The sequence below is a fragment of the Alternaria rosae genome (assembly GCF_020736505.1).
Source record: "Alternaria rosae strain MPI-PUGE-AT-0040 chromosome Unknown BKA58scaffold_4, whole genome shotgun sequence".
Classification (NCBI taxonomy): domain Eukaryota; kingdom Fungi; phylum Ascomycota; class Dothideomycetes; order Pleosporales; family Pleosporaceae; genus Alternaria; species Alternaria rosae.
In genome coordinates this window covers 857,253-871,595 of record NW_025763573.1, presented here as the reverse complement: position 1 = coordinate 871,595, position 14,343 = coordinate 857,253, and the positions used below count along the sequence as shown (strand labels likewise).

Below are 14,343 nucleotides of genomic sequence, written 5' to 3'. Positions count from 1 at the left end.
TAGGTCGCCCTTCACATGACAGAGAGATGTGGAGATGATCCAATAGTGCCCATGAGAGATGGGAATGACGTTGAGACTGAAAACATGGCACTCTAGGATCTCGCAGGGATTTCACTGCAATCGCATTCAAGAGTGGATTCAAGCCTTGCTTCGTGTCAGCAGTAGTCGTTGGTTCGCTGGAAGACAGAGACCAGGCATTGGCAATGTCGTCAGTGTGCCAGAAAGCGCAAGATTGACGTCGCGCTCTGCCGGTGAGAGGTTACGGAGCGTTTTACAGTCGGTCTAATTGTTTCAAGCTGAATATCTGCCTGTGGGTCGCCGTGGTAGAAATGGGCGTAACCCTGTCTGCTGCACGTGGGTCCATTGCCGTGGAATAGCGTACCTCGGACTCGCACCTGCCTGTGTGATGAGTCGTCCAATCTGAATCTGACCTTACTCTCAACGACGGCAGAAAAAGCTCGACGGCCACCCCACACACTACCTCATCTTCTGCCGTGGCATCCAGCCCGTCATTCGCGGCATGCAAGACGCAAGCCACCGGCACACGCAGGCCGCGATTGGCATGCGCCCGGACTGCGCTGAGCTGCGGCCAGGTTTGCGAGAACGAAGCTCCAAGGTTCCGCCAGGCGTTGCACAGCATATCTAGACCTCGTCAGCATATGGGCCTCCGTCGCTGCAAGACAAATGAGACGCGGCGTCAATCATCTAGAGATCCACCCAAAAGACGCGCCGCTTGCATGACGCACAGCAACTGCACGGTCGCGGTCGCGGTCGCGTCCCGCTCTTTCGCTCGCTCAAAGCTCCACCAGTCAGCTGCAGCCGGATTCGCGATTGCAGCATCCGCCATCTACCATGCTGGTATAGGGCAGAATACGACATCAACCTCTGTAAGGTCGGTCTCACTATCTGTCAGGGCCCATGACGATATCAATCCTGCCCCGCTTTGGTCCTGTTGGCCACTCCTGCATGACACGACACAGAGACAGTTACCTCATAGTGCCTCCAAAGGAGCCAGTCTGACCGCAAAGGCAATGCCCGCTTTCTCTGTACCGTTTGATCCAAGTGCCGCTGCCGCCTTGCGCCGCTGAGGCGACGGTGTGCAGATGAGGCGATCCTGCTCATGCCACCTAGCTCGCATTTTCGCGCCAATCTTCCCGCGGCATGCCAGCAGCATCGTCAACATGCAGACAGCCGTGGCGCCTCCATGCCCTGGGGAGACGCAGGCATCCAAGTGCTACCATTGTCACGGGACAGGGACCCGGGGCTGAGCTCGACGCTGCTTGTAGTGGTTAGCAGGCAGTGCCGCCATCTTCTCGAAGCAGGCTTTATTCTCCCGTCAACGGCCTTGTTGACTCAGTGCGAAGGAGCCGGTGGCGTTGTACGGCTGGCTAATTTGAGCCCGACGTCGCTAGCCGCGTTTGTGAGATGAAATATCAAATTGATATTCTTCCTAACAGGCACATTGATGAGGCTTGAAAGTCTAAAGGCTGCCACCGGGCAATTGCACTGCATTGCATCGGCGCACTCGCCACTTCAGGAGAGTGGAGTTCACGGAAAAGTCCATGGATATACCGGCCCTGCCCTATACTCAACGACGCCCATCAGGCAGTCCCGAGTAAGGGCAATCGAGTGTGTGTGTGTGCACTAACTCTGACAGCCGCTTCCAGCGCAGCTCCAAGTCCAGGCGCTATTCGCTGATGATTGACCTAGCCCCATGGCTTCGTTGAACGCCCCACATGCCTCACCACCTTGGTGAAATCGGGGCCGATGCATATCATGTCCGGCTTTGTGCTCGCCTTTTACTAGGCTTGGTCCGTCTGCTGCAAAGGCGATCCACGACCTCGCTCAAGCCGTAGCGTACTCGAGTCTATAATCGCCGTGGCAGCACGCCTAACAGTAGTTGACAGGCGGGATCAACGGCGGGGATGTGTCAAATATGGCCTTATACGGCATTTTGGAGCGATTGTTCCGGGCAGACCCTTCTGCTCTCCCCAGAATCCATCCAATGTGGATGCTGGCGAGTGGACCAGTTCGCACGGGGATCAAGAGCGATCAAACCTGGGATCGCAGAGCGCATCTTGCACCGAGCTAATCCATGGATGCGCGGAAGGCGGAAGCGTTTAGGTGCACGGCCATAGCACAGCGGCCTGGGAGACAACTCAGCGGCTTGCGGCTTGCTTTTTCCCCTTCGCTGCACCCCGGCTTTAGATGCAGACGTTTGATGAACATTGAAACTATCCATTCCTGGTATTGGACATTGCTTCTTTGGCCGAACTAAACACAAGCCTCCTGTCACGGCCCGGCTCTCACACGGCCTCTGCCTGCGGCTGCTGTGCTCTCTTCCTCGACGTTGTCCAGTTTCAGTCTCAGACTGGCACTGCACATGCTTCCATCGTCAGCGATTGTGTTGCAGTAGATCGGCTTGTTCCTTTGCGGACAAAATTCTGGTCTATTTAAGACGGCTTGGTCCTAGTGCTTGCTGGGGCCAACACCCGCGCGCCCAAATCAGCGTGCATTGGACTAAATCACGGCTTCGATCCTGCAAGCGTGATTCTACAAGTATATCCCTTCAAAATCCCGTACCTGGCGCCCGAGCCATTGTCACACCCGTGGACACGGCGATCGACCTCGGACCCTTGCAACTGAATGACGTTGATCCTTTTACGGCAAGCTTACCGTCCACGGCTCACCAACATTTACCAATACAAACAACCCACACTCCATCGCTCTTCAGTCATTCCCATCTCTCTCAGGCATGTCTGGATACTATCCTCCTCCAGGGCACAACATTCCGCCTCAATACTACAGCCTCGATTCCAATGCGATACCCAATTCCAACATCCAACATGCCCCACCAACCATCATCTCACATGGCTCGTATGCACCCACCCTGCCAGACAACCCATTTCAGCCTGGCGTAACGGGACCTTTTGTACAATACGAGAACATTGGTCAACCAAGTTACGTTGATCAGTATGAGGATATGTCCGGCCCTATGGGCTCAGCGCATGGTGGGAATGGTCGCGCGCGAAGGAGGTCAGCACCTGGCGAGCAGGTGAAGCACCGCAGAACTCGGAGCGGTTGCTTTACATGCAGGCAACGAAGAGTCAAGGTATGCGCATCAACTTTCAGGTGTCAGGCTTGGCTGATTGGTAACAGTGCGACGAAAATCATCCCGTCTGCGAACGTGAGTACCTGCGCCTGCTTGACAAATCCGAAGTTCGTAAAGTCTGACGAAGTTTGCTAGGTTGTCGCAAGGGGAGCCGCGAGTGCATCTACCCAGACTCACAGTCCAGTCAAAAGGCGACCCGGAATGGTTCCAAATCGGGCAAGTCGGCGTTCGCGGATGATCATTCCTCGCCCGAAACCCATGATGGCGAGAACAAGGAGCGTCTTCCCGCGATCATTGATGAAGACGAGGAAGACGACTACATCGAGTATGACGACGACGACGATATGTCAAAGAGTCAAGATGCTCGAGATTCTTCACATACACCCGGATCGCTCCTCGATCAAAGTACGTCGCCATCTACCGAAGCGTCATCAACCGCCCCGCCTACGATAAGACCGTCTCTGTCTCGGAAAGGCAGTGCGCAAACCACCAAAACTGGACCTGTGACCAAGGGTACCTCCGCTATGGCCCGAGATCTCCAGTTTTATCTGAATTACTTCCGGGACCATATGAGTGTACATCACTACTCTCTGAAACGCGACACGCACGGCTTCCTCAAAGGCGACTTTCTGAGCTGGGCGAGGAAGTTCGAGCCTTTGAAGTACGCTGTAGCCGGCTACGCGGCGTACTTCCACACGCTTGAGCAGCCAGATGGGCGCATGTCCACCTTCCTTCAGTTTTATAACGAGTCTGTTTCGCGACTGAGGATAGCCATCACCAAGAACAAGAAACAGGGGCTCGCAACGTTTCTGACTATATTACAACTTGCGAGTATTGAGGTATAGAGCCTTGCTATAGCCCACGATTCCTATGCTGACGTCTATTGCAGGAGATGCTCGGTGACTGGGTCAACCTCATGGGTCATCAGAAAGCTGCATTCGAAATGCTCACCCGCCTGTTCACGCCGGAGACTATCACCAAATCAGATTTCCTCTGCAAAGTACTACTGTGGTATGTCCGGTTTGACCTGTTTGTTGGCTTTCAGTCTGGCGGCGAAGCAGTGCTGGGTCGCGAGTGGTACGAGGCTGTGCATGAATGCTACGTGCAGAAAGTACGCGACATGCCAGGGGACATTGGAATGCAATACGAAGAGCGTTTTGCGCATTCAAGACTGGTGGCGAAAGACTCGAATGATCTGTTTGCGAGAACAGCCAAAGGTCTTGTCAGCCCCCAAGATTTTATGACACAATTACCGATACTCAAGGAGAGAGTGGAGTCGCTACAAAGGAACATGGGTACGGACTTGACAGATCCCAGTCACAAGGTCCACCAGATTTTGGGAACGCCAAAGCCAGAGGACATTGTCAACCCTTACGAGCCGGATGTCCTGTGGGGCGGGCCGCTTTGGACGTCGAACTACCTGCAACTGGACATGCGAGGCATCTTATTCATGTTTACCATTTCATCTTCCATGGCTTTGAAGCAGCCTCTTGATCCAGAAGTCACCAAAGAAGCGTACAAAGCGATACAAGTCTTCGAGGCTATATGTGCATATCCGGAAGCTCCACCGGGCGCGCAGCTGGAGGCACAAGTCAGTTTCGCCATTGCGACTCTGTTCCTGCCGAAAGATCGGAAGACTGTTCAGTGGGTTCGACAAACATTTGCCAGGATCGAAGCAGCAGGGTAAGTGAAGTCTATTGCTTGTACGAAGCTGGATGGTTGGAACACGTTTTCCTCGATGCAGATCAGGTGCATGAGAGCTTTTGGACAAGTCGACTAACACGAGGGACAGATACATATATTCCGACATTCTTCGCAACCGTATGCTCGAAGGCATGGGGGTTGGCCCATCGGACTGGTGGCTCCCCAACGACGAAAGCTGCCCGCCTATCATCCGGTCCATCAAAGACTTTATCAAAGACCGCACACAGACACCCAAGGACCAAGTTTCGGACGATCTACGAGAGATGCGAGGCATCTTCAGCTCCCTGACCATTTCAGATTCGCCGCCCTCGGACAACATAATGGTGACGAGCGCCGATGGTGTGGCTTCAACATACAATTCTCCAGATTGGCAATCTCCGGGCTACGGAAGCGACCGCAAGTCGTCAAACGCAGAGGCTTATCCACCAGGGTCACAGCAACAGTACGCTGTGCAGTAGAATGTCTTGGACACAAGAAGTATTCGAATCTCTCAGCATGGCTGGGATAAGACATGAGTTGTTGTGTCGGTCAGGTGCAATGCCACGTCGGTAGTGCCTACGCCCACGTTGCCTTGGACCACGGCTGGATGCATTGCAATAGAGTGTGTCTATCGGAAACGTTCTATCAGCCTGTAGGACGAGCGTCGACCGCCGAGATGGCCTTCCGAGAGGCGTTTTAGTGCCAGGTTGAGGACAGAAGTGGCTTGGCTTGCCTGGAGGCAGTGCTGCCGTGACGTACGAGATTGCATCTTGGTGCACAGAGAGCGAAGTGGGCTGTAGTCAAAGAGGAAGAAATATGCGACAGAACTGACACGGCATGTCATGTGGTGTGACGTCTGTCAGCTGCTGGACCGCATGTCAGATCCGACGTCGCATATAGATTGGATTTCCATAGCCCTATCGACGGAGATATGAGGGAGTAGGGTTTGACAAGATGCACTTGTCAAAAAGCTTATTCACGAAAGATGAGGGGACGCAACTATTATGTGGACTCAATGTGAGGCACGGGGATGGAGACAAGGCAGGCACACATGCGGTCACAACAGCGCGTGGCGGTCCTATGCGACTTGTGTGATACTAGAATCAAAGGATAGGATACCACTGCCGTGGTTGGATATCAGGTCTGACAAATTGGCATGTGATGGCTGTGAAAGCGATGCAAATCTTGAGTTGCTCTACACTACCCTTTTTGGTACGATTTCGGCGTGTCCGCAACAGATTGGAGTTTTGAAGAGATGGTAAACTGTAGGACTATTCTAGATTGAATGGATGAAGGCGATGAGATGCTTCTTGCAGCGTTGTGGAGTGTGTATGTGGAGCGTTGGAGATGATCCAATCGGGCCTAGCTAGCGTTGCAGGGATAAGGCGCGACCCTGACAGCGGGCAACGGAACACATGAAAGTCGGCAGCGGAGAGAGCACCTCGACCACTACCACGACGCCCAGCCACGAGACGCAAACAAGCCCGTGACAGCTACCACACGAACCACCCACAATGGACAATCTCGGCAAGATCTCGGCGTTTGGAAAGAACATCTCGTATGCCTGGTCCCGCAGCGACTGCTAGGTGGAAGCCCGCGATATGCTGACATTGCTTTTGCAGCGCCTCCTTCACACCGTGGGCTGCCAGGACGCAGCAGTATGTCAAGGAGCAGGTCGGCAATGTCGAGGACAAGACCCAACTCCCTCCGGACTACATCGAGCTGGAGAAGCGCGTGGATGCGCTGAAGAAGGTGCACACCACGATGCTGCAGGTCACGTACGATACCCCGTGCTTGTCGCTGTGCCTGGTCTGACTGTCTAGCTCGCAATACGCCAACGAAGCCTACGACTACCCAGCCAACATCCGTGAATCCTTCAACGACCTGGGCCGCACCGTCTCGGAGAAGGTCAACCTGCTCTCCAGCGCCACGTCGCCCGCTGAGGCCCAGGCGGCCCTCACTGCTCCCCCCTCTGCGAAGCCCCAGCCTAAGACCTTCAGCCATGCCGTTGCCCGCGCCGCTCTCAACGCCTCGCACATGCTCACCTCGGAGCAAACAAGCTCGAGCGAGGACCCCCTGGCCACGGCGCTCGAGAAGTACGCCATCGCCAGCGAGAAGGTCGGTGAGGCACGATTGGCGCAGGACGCCCAGATCCAGAGCCGCTTCCTGGCGGGCTGGAGCACCACGCTCAACACCAACATCCAGTTCGCCACACGTGCGCGCAAGGCTGTCGAGAACTCGAGGTTGAGCCTCGATGCAACCAAGGCCAATGCCAAGGGCCCTGCCTTCTCCCTGCCTGGCCAGGCTCCAAAGAAAGACGTCATGGACGACGACATCAGCGAAGACGCCAGAGCCAAGATCGAGCAGGCCGAGGACGAGTTCGTTGGTCAGACTGAGGAGGCTGTCGGCGTCATGAAGAATGTACGACTATACCCCTCATTCTACACCACCATGTGCTGGGGCCCCCCACTAACCTCCGACTAGGTCCTCGACACCCCCGAGCCTCTCCGCAACCTCGCCGAACTTATCGCCGCCCAACTCGAATACCACAAGAAGGCATACGACATCTTGTCCGAGCTGGCTCCCGTTGTCGAGCAGCTGCAGGTTGAACAGGAGGTGCGTAGACATCAGTCTTCCGACTACTAGACTTATTTGTAGAGGACCCAACTGATGCATTGCATTCATAGGCCAGCTACCGCAGGGCCCGTGAGGAGTTGTAGGACGGCTCTGATGCGCAAGCCCAAGTCGCAGAAGCCATCGAAGAAAGTCATTAGCTTGATACCGCTTCATTGCTTGGACATGGATTGCCATGAGTTTCGTTACATTGTGCATCGTCGCGTGATGCATGTCTTGCTTCATGTTCGGGTGGTCTAGTCTGTTAACTCATTCAATACCTTCTCTATTCTATTCCTAGCGTGTGACGTGATGACCAAACCGACATGTTATTGAAACACACCACTCTCATCCCTAAACTCTGCCGCCTGCCCCCTGGCAAACTCCGCCATTCTCTCCCTGTCCCCCTCCTTCCCCTCACCATCCTCCTCGGCCGGAATGTAGTTCCTCATCACGTCCCTCACATAGCCCTCTGGTACCCCCAACTTGATGGCATCAGCGATGCCCTGGTTCATCCTGTAAACATACTCGTCGCGCGGCTTATCCGGCGTAACACGATTCCGATCAATATAAACGAGCATAGACTCTTTCTTCTCCGGATGCTTGCTAGTATCAACTTTGTGCTCCGTGTTCGAAGGCCAGAAATCGCACGTGAGCATCTCTTTTGTGTAGGCGACTGGTACGCCCTCGTTCTTGTCTAGTCTCTTTTCGTCTTCTGGTAAAAGGGAGTAGACCAGGCCGAATACGACGTCAGAGTAAGAAGACTTGGAGGTCGAGTTTTGCTTGGAGGATTCGACGACATTCGCGTAGCCGCGGTCGTTGATAATCCAATGGTAGTTGGGTAGGCGGGCGACGCCTAGGTATCTGGATGTTGGGCAGCGGGTACTCATTTGGTGGAGCCAGAGGTTTGAACCGTAGCCGAAGTAGATTGTGAGTGAGGTTTGTGATGTGATGGGGAATTGATCGTTTGCCATGTTGAGCTGTATTGATGGCTTTGAGGGTCGTTGATGGTAGTGGGATCGTTCTTGATGGCTATAGATTTAGATGATGTGTGGGATGCACTGTGCAGCGGACTTGGGCTGTTTGAAAATGCCCTTGTATTGAGTGTTAGAAAAACGACGGCTCTTTTGGCGTTGGGTTCAATTGCCTTGTGCTTCGACGTTTGGTTCAGAATGGTGGTGAACTAGGCCCGCTTAGGCACAGTTCCGAGGTTCAACGGATGGATCCATGGATGGATTACATGACCCAAATTTTGGAATGAACCGATACAAAGTTCACAGAACATTCTGCGCGACCACCACATTTGAACACACCAGCTAGTTCTTACCGTCATCACACGGTTCGCAGTTCAGCAACTGCACCAGTTGATGAGGTATCGCTCCTCGTTGCTAATTTACTAGACTTTGGCAGTCTGGACTGCCTATCTACTGCACAACACTACACATCTACACTGTACCAGATCGAACGTGTGTCGGCTACTCGAAAATGCCGTACTCGCATCACAGCCACTCTGGCCAGTTCTGTGGGCATGCGCAAAACACACTCGAGGAAGTTGTCCAGGCAGCGATAGCCAAAGGCTTCCACACCTTTGCGCTGACGGAGCATATACCTAGACCTCTCGAAGACTTCTACCCCGAAGAATCCGAATCTCACACCGTAGAGAGCCTCGCGAAACTGTTCGAAGCCTTCATCATCGAAGCCCACAGACTTAGAGACGCGTACTCAGGCCAGATCCAGATCCTCATCGGTTTCGAGACGGAATGGATTCGTCCGTCGACGCTGCAACTCATTCGAAGCATCCTCGACAAGAATACTTTCGACTTCTTCATGGGCTCTGTCCACCATACGCACACCATACCCATCGACTACGACCGCGCAATGTACAAACAAGCTCGAGAGAAGGCAGGCGGGACGGACGAGCGGCTCTTTGAAGATTACTTCGACTCTCAGTACGAAATGCTTCAAGAGCTGCGGCCACCAGTGGTAGGGCACTTCGATCTCATTCGCCTACTCAGCGATCATCGCGATGTCGATTTCAAGGGCATGACTGGTGTTTGGAAAAAGATCAAGCGCAATCTGGAATACGTAGCCTCATATGGCGCTCTACTGGAGTTGAACTCATCAGGGCTGCGGAAGGGTTTGGCCGAGCCGTATCCGTGCTTGCCCATATGTCAGGTCAGTCACACCGCCATATGCCCGGTCTCGGCGTCAACTTACTAACCTGTGTCATAGATGTTCTTAAGCATGGGAGGTGGTTTCGTCATGTCTGATGACAGTCATGGGATTGACCAGATAGGTACAAACTATGCGCGACTATTGGCTTTCGTACAGAAGGCAGGGATTGACCGGATACATTTTGCTGACCGGGCCGGTGAGCGCAAAGACAGCCGCTTCCCCAACGCGGGCTTCTCTAGCATTCCTGTAACCGACCTGGCGCAATTACCCTTCTGGGCCAAAACAGGGTGATATACTCTTCGCGATGGATAGCCCTTCGGTAGTTAGACGCGCCACTGAAACTCTCAGCAAGGAGAGTTTCGGGCCCAGATGCCGGAGCCACACTATCGAGCACCTTCTGTTAACGGTTGGTAGGGTGCCTACATGCAGCGCCCACTGCCTTCGGATATTTAATAGAAGCGAACGCATCCGATGGTTTGGTGACATGCAACTTGCGAGTCCACATCACTAGTCGAATGTGGCTCATGCTGTCTATCACGATACTGCACTCCAGATGCGTGGGGGCTTCTGCTTCTCCACGACTCAGCTGCCGCTGCAAGCGCACTCTATCTAGCCAATGCAAAGCGTACGATGCTCCCAGACCACGCTGTTGGGCTCCCGACTCAGCGCACAGGGCTCGCGATCTGAGAAGGGATGGCTGGAGCACGGTTGAAAGACCACGTGTAATGGCCATCGGATTTACTCTTTAGCCCCGCACCCCCTGTGCTTTGTCCCTCTAGTTCAAATAAATTATTCGTTTGCCGCGAGAAGCACGATAGCCAGCAGTTCCGCATATGGTTATCTCGACGAACCGCTCGAAATACGGTTGTTCTTCGGGTGGGTCTAGCTCCGTACGGCAGCCGGGTGTGTATCCGCCGCGTCTGTGATTGGCAAACTATAACAGACTCGAAAGCAGAAACACAGCTAGGTTCTTGGACCGGCGCGAGACGCAAGGGAAGTAAAGTCGACGAGGTACGATAGTCTCCTGGTCGTATATTAGGAATGCGGACATAGGCGGTAGCATGACGGGAACAATTGGGATGTGGAAGAGCGAATTGATGATTAATGATTCGATGTCTGAAACCGCGGGGTACATTTACCATGAAGGACCGAACATTGCTTTTCGAGAACGGTGCTGCGTATGCAAGTTACCCCTGTCCATATCCATATTCAAATCTGTATGACCGCCACCTGCCTCCACGGAGCTGGAAGAGGATTCTACAAGGAGATCTTTTTGCGCCTTACACAAGCAGCGTAACAGCTAGGCCATGCAGGTCCTCATGCATTGCCGCACCAAAGTCTACGCATCGCCCTTTGTCATGGTGGAATGCGGCGGCCGTGTCTTATTCGACAAGACCGAATATTGCTGCGTCAGAGGCGCTTTTCCTTTTTGCTTCCATCGTGCGACTCCAAATGAGGTAGGGAACACGGCCGGCTCATTTGCGCCTTCCGCTTCCTTAGACGAGGCTAAGGTTCTGGCGCCAGCGCCATGCGCACATCGGTGCTAGATGGCTCATGATCGTGGTGACCGTCACCGCATTCCAAGCTTGACCGCACTCTCTTGCGCGCCACCGTCCTGCTTCCTTCCTCTGCGTCCATTGAAGCGGCTACAAGTCAATCCTTGTGTCATCCTATTACCGTCCATAAGAGAGCTAAGCCACTATCGGACATGGTTATACCCGTGTTATCACAAAGCAAAGATCCGTATCGAAGTTGGCAGGCCGCTCGGTAGTCGCGGGAAAGTTTAGTACGGGTACATCTTTCACCATGTCAATTGTGGAGCCCACATCGCGTGTCAGCTGGGATGCTGCAGATGAAGAATGGTTTGCAAGGGCTAGACCAACCTTACTTCTGACATTTCAAAACGGCCTGAGCTTCGGGCAGGATTCCCCGGGAGACACGTTCTGACGGCTGTGGGTCGTACCATACGTAGCCCGCAATTACCTTGGAGCCAAAGAGGTGGAACGTGTGCGTATGCGAAGAGGCTAAAAAGTATGCTTGACGCATCTGAACAGACCAATCTGTTGCACAGCTTCGCGGCAAAACCCTGGTATGCTTTTGGTCAAAGTAAAAGCCATGAAAGTCTGAGCTCCAGTCAGGGCATCTACGGAGCTTCCTACTCCTGGGCCTACATATCGGCGCCACTATTAAACTCTAGGGTCCACCCACTTTCTAACGTACTTCCCCATCTTTGCAGATTTCGGATTTCCAAAACAACACGCTATCTTTGATCAGTACCAGAGGAAGTGGATACTCTACATACACTACCTGCCACCTGGTTCAAGCTTCACCTCCCCCAAACCCGCCCCAGACGCTATCCATGCTCATTCCCTTCAATATGGGCGTTGAAAAGCTCGTGATCAGACCTGGCAATGGCATAGACTTCCCCAAGAAGCATGATGAGGTGTCTATGGAATACACTGGTGAGATTGGCTACTTGATTCCTCATCAGAGATCAATGTCTAACAACAATAACAGGATGGCTCTTCGACGATGATGCCCCCGATCACAAAGGCGGACAGTAAGCGAACCAGCAGCGTTCATGCCTTGGACATCGAATAGAACGCTGTATTGATCATTCTTCAGATTCGATACTTCCGTAGGTCGGGGTGACCTGATCACTCCCATCGGCGCTGGCCGAGTCATCAAAGGTATGTCTTGATACCCAACCCAACCCGCTCTGTGCTTGGTGCATATGCATTCTACCATTCTGAATGCGCATTTGGCTAAAACTCATGCACAGGCTGGGATGAGGGCATTTTAGGCTCCGAAGAGGCTTCTCCAATGACGCTGGGAGAGAAGGCAACTTTGATCATAACATCGTACGTAATCCCCACGACATATCCTTCCACGCGAGTGTACTGTACTAATGATACGTGCGATGCAGTGATTATGCATATGGCACTCGGTAAGTTCGATTTACCAATTTGCACATTCTATGGTCGGGACGGGAACGAGTGAGACGGGACCTTACCGAACCTTGGAAGTACACACGCCACCGTGAACACGAACGCCCGACGGAGCCAAGACTTAGTACGGCTGACGACGTTCCGAAGATCGTTTGAGCTATGCTTCTTCAAATCTCCCGCGCTCCTGGACGTCCATGCCGCAGCAACCGCCAATCTTGTACGACACGAATGTCTACAGCCTATTGGCATCGCCGGATCTTTAGATTTCGACGATCTGATCAGACCATGAGGTGCAAGTGCTGACCATGTGAACAACAGTGGCTTTCCTGGACACATCCCGGCCAATGCCAAATTGATCTTGTAGGTGCCCAACTTCATTTTCTTCGTCATTGGAGACACTACAGCACGCTTGCGACGCCTCATTTATGTGTTTCAAGTGTGTGTTGTTCATCCCACACAGCGCACAGTTCACATGCTGTTCCTTCCACCTTGTTATCGCGGGATCAGAGCACACGCTGCAAAGCGGAATGCTAACGCAATGGCAGCGATGTCGAGCTCAAAGCCATCAATGGGAAGAGAGCAGAGGGCGCCTAAAATTCGGCATACATCATCGCGCCACCCGCTGGCCATGTTGGTCGACATATACCCCGTTACTACCCGACCACTTGCCCATCCAGCCATTTGCAGCGCTAGTACATTCGTAATCGAGGTCAGCACATATGAGAACAGGAACCGTCTCATTTGAACTGAAGGTTAGCGCTGGTTATGCGGTTTACGCCCTCTCATTAACGATCCTTGTTGTGCGAGTCAACTCAGTAGCTTTTGTTCTATTTGGTCCTTTGGAGTTTGGCGCTTGATAGAGGTATAAGGGAACAGGAGGCTCATTTCAACCAGAGCTGTTCAAGTGGAGGAGTCGAAGAACGCTCAAGTTCCGTGTCTAATGTACTATGACCTTCCACGCGCGTTGCCCTTCTGCAGCTTCCAGACTTTCGCATTTCTTTTCTGATACGGCGAGTCACACCGCTTATTGCTTCTGATAACCTTTTACGGTGCAGGAAGCGACTCGTGGTGATCTTGCATGTTGGTTCGATCCATATACCCGTTAATCAAAACCGCGCTTCCTTTCTCATGTTAGAAATCATCCGATTTCCAATCATCATCTCCAAATGGACTTCCAGTATCCTACCGAAGTCATCGTACCGAGTGGTTGATAGTCATGTAGTGGCCCAAACCAGTGGTTCGCCTCGAAGCGGGATAATGATCGGCTGTACACCCACACGGCACGAGTTGGTACTTAAGCCGCACACCGATATGCCTTCCTTCAACCTCACTGGGTTGCATTGCCAATTCTAGAAAGAGTCATCTTTCGGTATGCCGAGAATCAGCAGCATGACTCAGATGGCAAATCTCTCGTTGGCTGGCGGCAGTGGCGGCGTACGCTTAATCCGGCAGATGGGGCATTGTGTTACCGGAACCTTGACGCTTCGGTGTCGGACTCGACTATCGCGGGAACTACACACCCTCAGACTTCGCCGTCGCCCGCCACAAGTGGGGTGAAAGCTGCCACATTGTTTCCAAGCGAAAGACATCCCACGAAAGGCGCCTCCTGTTTGGCCTACTAAGATAACGCATTTGCCCCAGGGGACCGAACCTCTACCCTCAATGGGCCTTGTACATGCTTAGGATCTAGAGCTTGTCTTCCAATCCCGATTCGTGTTTCCTGAATTCCACGATGACATGGGTTATCGACAAGTCACCAACCATGTTGCATCGCACACAGCCGGCGCACGCAACAGCGGATCAGGAAGCAAA

General features: G+C 53.2%; 5 protein-coding genes across 5 annotated transcripts; 4 read left to right on the top strand and 1 right to left on the bottom strand.

Annotated features, from left to right (window-relative positions):
* The first annotated feature begins 2,499 nt into the window (after positions 1-2,499).
* BKA58DRAFT_145630 (uncharacterized protein) lies at positions 2,500-5,537 on the top strand. The gene is made up of 5 exons (XM_046164681.1): positions 2,500-3,112; positions 3,160-3,187; positions 3,248-3,951; positions 4,002-4,795; positions 4,905-5,537. Exons 1-5 carry the CDS (start codon positions 2,756-2,758, stop codon positions 5,272-5,274), a joined length of 2,253 nt encoding a protein of 750 aa, XP_046026015.1. The 5' UTR covers positions 2,500-2,755; the 3' UTR covers positions 5,275-5,537.
* A 772-nt stretch (positions 5,538-6,309) lies between these two features.
* BKA58DRAFT_400671 (meiotically up-regulated gene 64 protein) lies at positions 6,310-7,515 on the top strand (the record flags this gene model as incomplete). Its single annotated transcript, XM_046171607.1, has 5 exons — positions 6,310-6,353; positions 6,418-6,573; positions 6,619-7,216; positions 7,280-7,411; positions 7,483-7,515. 5 exons carry the CDS (start codon positions 6,310-6,312, stop codon positions 7,513-7,515), a joined length of 963 nt encoding a protein of 320 aa, XP_046026014.1.
* Positions 7,516-7,549: 34 nt separating this feature from the next.
* Positions 7,550-8,586, bottom strand: BKA58DRAFT_145658 (uncharacterized protein). Its single transcript, XM_046164682.1, has one exon. The coding sequence runs from the start codon at positions 8,380-8,382 to the stop codon at positions 7,738-7,740; it is 645 nt and encodes a 214-aa protein (XP_046026013.1). The 5' UTR covers positions 8,383-8,586; the 3' UTR covers positions 7,550-7,737.
* Positions 8,587-8,893: 307 nt separating this feature from the next.
* Positions 8,894-9,874, top strand: BKA58DRAFT_313204 (histidinol-phosphatase; the record flags this gene model as incomplete). The annotated part of the gene is made up of 2 exons (XM_046167419.1): positions 8,894-9,583; positions 9,641-9,874. 2 exons carry the CDS (start codon positions 8,894-8,896, stop codon positions 9,872-9,874), a joined length of 924 nt encoding a protein of 307 aa, XP_046026012.1.
* A 2,086-nt stretch (positions 9,875-11,960) lies between these two features.
* BKA58DRAFT_438541 (FKBP-type peptidyl-prolyl isomerase-like protein) lies at positions 11,961-13,125 on the top strand (the record flags this gene model as incomplete). The annotated part of the gene is made up of 6 exons (XM_046173595.1): positions 11,961-12,045; positions 12,101-12,143; positions 12,209-12,273; positions 12,366-12,444; positions 12,510-12,530; positions 13,077-13,125. The coding sequence occupies 6 exons, from the start codon at positions 11,961-11,963 to the stop codon at positions 13,123-13,125; spliced, it is 342 nt and encodes a 113-aa protein (XP_046026011.1).
* Between the last annotated feature and the right edge of the window lie 1,218 nt (positions 13,126-14,343).

Bases quoted from the DNA above. Each gene is read 5' to 3' on its own strand.
- BKA58DRAFT_145630 (XM_046164681.1), top strand. From the start codon at position 2,756: ATGTCTGGATACTATCCTCCTCCAGGGCACAACATTCCGCCTCAATAC. The intron at 3,113-3,159 runs GTATGCGCATCA...GATTGGTAACAG, and splicing joins GCAGGCAACGAAGAGTCAAG to TGCGACGAAAATCATCCCGT. The intron at 4,796-4,904 runs GTAAGTGAAGTC...CACGAGGGACAG, and splicing joins GCCAGGATCGAAGCAGCAGG to ATACATATATTCCGACATTC.
- BKA58DRAFT_145658 (XM_046164682.1), bottom strand. From the start codon at position 8,382: ATGGCAAACGATCAATTCCCCATCACATCACAAACCTCACTCACAATC.